The 4226-nt window shown below is 35.0% G+C and overlaps 1 protein-coding gene across 1 annotated transcript; it reads right to left on the bottom strand.

Annotated features, from left to right (window-relative positions):
- Positions 1 to 959: 959 nt before the first annotated feature.
- On the bottom strand, positions 960 to 1917 carry LOC21387467 (PLAT domain-containing protein 3). The gene is made up of 2 exons (XM_010104276.2): positions 1774 to 1917; positions 960 to 1666 (listed from the first exon to the last, which is right to left on the bottom strand). The coding sequence occupies exons 1-2, from the start codon at positions 1846 to 1848 to the stop codon at positions 1217 to 1219; spliced, it is 525 nt and encodes a 174-aa protein (XP_010102578.1). The 5' UTR covers positions 1849 to 1917; the 3' UTR covers positions 960 to 1216.
- Between the last annotated feature and the right edge of the window lie 2309 nt (positions 1918 to 4226).

The following is a 4226-nucleotide window of genomic DNA, read 5'->3' on the forward strand; positions in this document are numbered from 1 at the left end:
GTATAAACTTAAGGTAGTAAATAGCATAATTATTTTAGTTTATTAGTAAATAACAAATTTTAAAAATTTAAATGTTCTTTTTTCATTTCACCCTAATTTGTAAAGGAAATCCTAAAAATTCTTCCAGAATTTAGAAATCAAATTCCAAGAAGAGTTTGTCTCTCCCATCCTCTCACGCTAGCCGTCTCTCTTTCTCTCTCCTCTCACTCGCTTACCCCCTCTCTTTCTCTCTGCTCGCACTCGGTCAGCCTCTCTCTTTCTCTCTCCTCTCTCGCTCGCCCCCACCCCTTTCTCCGTTTCTTGTAAGAGAGAACGACGAAAATCTCCGACGTCCGCCGTAGCTAATCGTGGTTCTTCCCGGAAACCATTTAGACGGAATCGGCATAGAACTAGTCCTGTACTTTCTCAGAAAACCAGCTCTGAAGTCCATTGTTCATTGCAACTCCGAGATTCGCGAACACTGTTGTCAGCATTATTATCTTGTGAGCAAGAGAAGAGAGAGAGAGAGAGAGAGAGCAAGCGAGAAGAGAGAGACGGAGAGAGAGGGTCGTGAAACAGATGAGAGAGAGATTTTCAAATTTGGCATCTGTTTGGGGTATTATAGGTAATGCAGTGTATGTCAAAATATCTAAACTAAACTTTTATGTTATTTAGTAAACATTTTTTAAGTTCTGCTATAAATTTTATTTTCCCCTTTTAAATTTGATCTTATCTTTTAAGTGGCTTTTTAACGAAGTTATGTTATTGCTTTTGTAAAAAAATTGAAGGCAATAATTCCCTTTGAAAAATAATCCCTGCTGACGTAATCAATAATAAAAGCTGGCAAAAGTTTATCTAAAGCACATTACAAGGAAAAACAAACAATGCACCTCGAGAAAAAAAGGAACGAACGGCATAATAAAAAACGCGATGAAACCGTTTAACAAAACAGACACTAAAATAAAAAACTTAATTCTCATTTATATATATGTTTAAGGGATTATTATTATTATTATTTTGTTTTTCGGCCAAGGTACAACTCTAATCTATATAATAAGATGCCGAGGAGTACAAGAAACCTTAAACTCCCCTAAGAGTCCGAGAGGCCTTCACTGACACATCCAAATATCCATTTCATTCCTTATTTCCATCCCCAAAAACGACACACAACGCAGTTATCTATTCCCCTTATACGACAACAGAACTCAAACGTCCAAAGCTTCGGTAAGGAAACGGTCTAACCCTGGCGTCTAAGGTCATGGTCTTCGCCGTCGCCGTCGTAATTGGAGCAGTAGTCCAAGACAGCCGTGAGACTATACGGCGGTACATCGATGGAGAGCCACCGGTCGACAATGAACCGCCGCTTTTGGCAGCGGATGTGGGGCCCAGCGGAGGTGAGGTCCACGTAGTCGACGTACCACCCGGGGTGGGGCCCACTCCCGTCGGAAGTCAGTTTCAGCCCGCATATCGGCGCGTCCGAACAGCTTCCTCGGCCGCTGAAAATGTCGATACTGCCCCTCCTAAAGTAGTTGTGATCGGGCCCCATCAGCCCTCCCCACTTCTCCACATCGTCGATACGGTTCTCGAAGCCGTCCGATGCGTATAACGTTGCGCTGATATTTGAGTTCGTCCCTCCCCTTATGATCGATCCGGTCTTAACGTAGATCGTGTACACGCAATCCAGATCCTGAAAAAGAAAATACAAAAGAAAAACCACTTTTATTAGATTCAGTTTTTTTTTTTTTTTTAAAGAGAGAGAAATATAAGAGATTAATTTGGAGAAAAGGAGATTACGTCGGAATCAGAAATGACGAGGACGGAGCGAGTGAGGACGAATAGGAAGAAGAAGAGAGTTCTTCGGAGCTCCATTTTTGGCGAAGTGTGCTGAAGTGGTTAGGGCTAAGAGTGAATCTACGCTGGGTCTGTACACGTGCCTGCGCAAGCTCTTTTATAGTTGTTTTGGTTTGGATTACAATTATTACTACATTTTCTTTTTTGGGGTTTGATGATGATGACATCATTGGGTTTTCTTCTTTTTCGTCACCCTACCTGTCTAGTGTCTGGACTAACGTTTGCTGGTTAAACGTCGGAGGCCACAGATTGCCGCATGGCGGGGAAAATAGGATTTTTTTTTTCTTTATATAAAGTAGGAATTTTGACTATTTAAAAGTTTTGATTTGAATTTTTAATTTGAGTTAAAATGTGATTTTATGTGATTATTTTTTATTATAATAAAAAAATTAAATGTAATTATTTTTTAAAAAAATTTATTATAATAAAATTTAAATTTTAAACTCAAATTGATAAAATAAATGAAAGATAAATTAATATCATTACTCAACGAGATGTGGGCAGGACGAGTAAAAGAAATAAATAAATATTTAAAATAATGTTTCTTAGTTATTATATTTAAAATAATGTTTAAATTGTTCATTAAGGATATTTATGTTAGTTTCAACAATTTGATCATTTTAAATACTTTTTGAATTATCAAATAGACAGGGAACACGGAGCTAGATCTCGTGATTTCTTGGTCCCGATGTCCAGCGGCTCAAGGATAGAGAGAGTATGACAAGAGGAGAGAGAGAGCGCGATGATTGGGAGAGGTTGTGAGAGAGTGTGTGAGGAAGAAAAAAAATAAAAGCCTAAAATAAAGGGTAAATTTGAAAAAAAAAAAAAAAAGAGACAATTAAGTTCATCAATAAAAATTAAAATATGATGTTATTTACCAACATCAAAAAAATATGCTATATACTTCATACATACATATATATATATATATATATATAGAAAATACTATTTGCCGCATCTTCCCAACAATAATTAGCATTTACTTTTTCAATGGCAACACGTGCCCTGGCCATTAATTGTATTCAATTATCTGTTAAAGGATGTTTGGTTGGAGAATTTAAATCATGGTTCATGATTTGTTATAGTGTTTTCTCTCATAAAAAATACACATAAATTAAAAATAATTCTAATCACATGATTTTAATCTATGAACTAAACGTTCTCTTAATTTAATTATAGTAACTTACTTAAGTTTATCATTTTTTTTTTTTGTTTTTGGGTATGGTATCATATCAGATTTGTACTTTTGACTGTGAGATTAAAAGATCTTAAGCCGTATCTTATCAATAAGAAGAGCCCGCATAAGAAGTGGCGAGTGTTTTGAAATTATAACCGAAGATTTCACAACAATAATTGCTGCCTTTAGTGACGACAATTGACGTCGCTAAAAGAAACAAACAACAATGACGTATAGTCCCTAAAAATGGCAATTGTTTGCTTGGTAATTTAGATCATCAATTACTTTTAGTGACGATTAAGTGAGATCTATAACGATGACGTGTCGTCGCTAAAAAATTTCAATATCTTTATTTTGTCACTATAAGTTTTAAAATAAATTTAGCGGACCTAGAAATTTTCTTGAAAAATTTTAACTTTTAGCAGCAAGTGCAAATCAAAAAATTTTGGGACTTCATGTCGTCGCTATAAAGTGTCTTTGACACAATCAATTTTTTAATGACGTGACTTACTTTTGGTGATGACATGTGCACTTTTGGCGATGACAAATTTCGTCGCTAAAAAGGTCTGCGTATAAACAAGATCGCAAAACCCTTCTTCTCCATTTTTTCTTTTTTCTCTTCTTCTCGGCCGCCCTTAAGTTCCTTCGCCCTCCTTCGCCTCTATAACCCTAAAACAACCAAATTTCTTCCCATTTCTCAATCAAATCAGCCTCCACTACCAAATTTTAAGTTTTCTCATACTTTGAACCCAAAAAATTAAAAACCCAATTTTCCAAACCCTTTTTTAGCCTGAACATTGGACGCCTTCGCCGGATTTTCTGGCCTTCGGTGGTAGTTGACTTTGGCTTAGTTTGATATTACTTTTTCGTCCCAAAATCAGCTTATGCTTGTAGCATAAGCTGATTTTTGTGTTTGGTAAATCTCCTCAAAAGTACTTTTTGAAGAATTTTTCAAGAATATATAGCCAAAATTAGAAGCAGCCTAAAGAAAACTTTAACTTTTAGATTGTGCAGGAATTAACATAGTACAATTAATGAAACTTTCATAATACCCATAATACCCCTAATGAAATTTAAAATTTACAATCTTCCCAATCTAAAATTTAGACTCGTAATATAATATAATAGTAATATTGTAACAAATAATATCATAATTATATTAATAACTCTAATATTATTATTTTATCATATAATATGATATTATAATAATATTATAATT

This window comes from Morus notabilis, unplaced genomic scaffold, assembly GCF_000414095.1.
Source record: "Morus notabilis unplaced genomic scaffold, ASM41409v2 Scaffold2021, whole genome shotgun sequence".
NCBI classification, from domain to species: domain Eukaryota; kingdom Viridiplantae; phylum Streptophyta; class Magnoliopsida; order Rosales; family Moraceae; genus Morus; species Morus notabilis.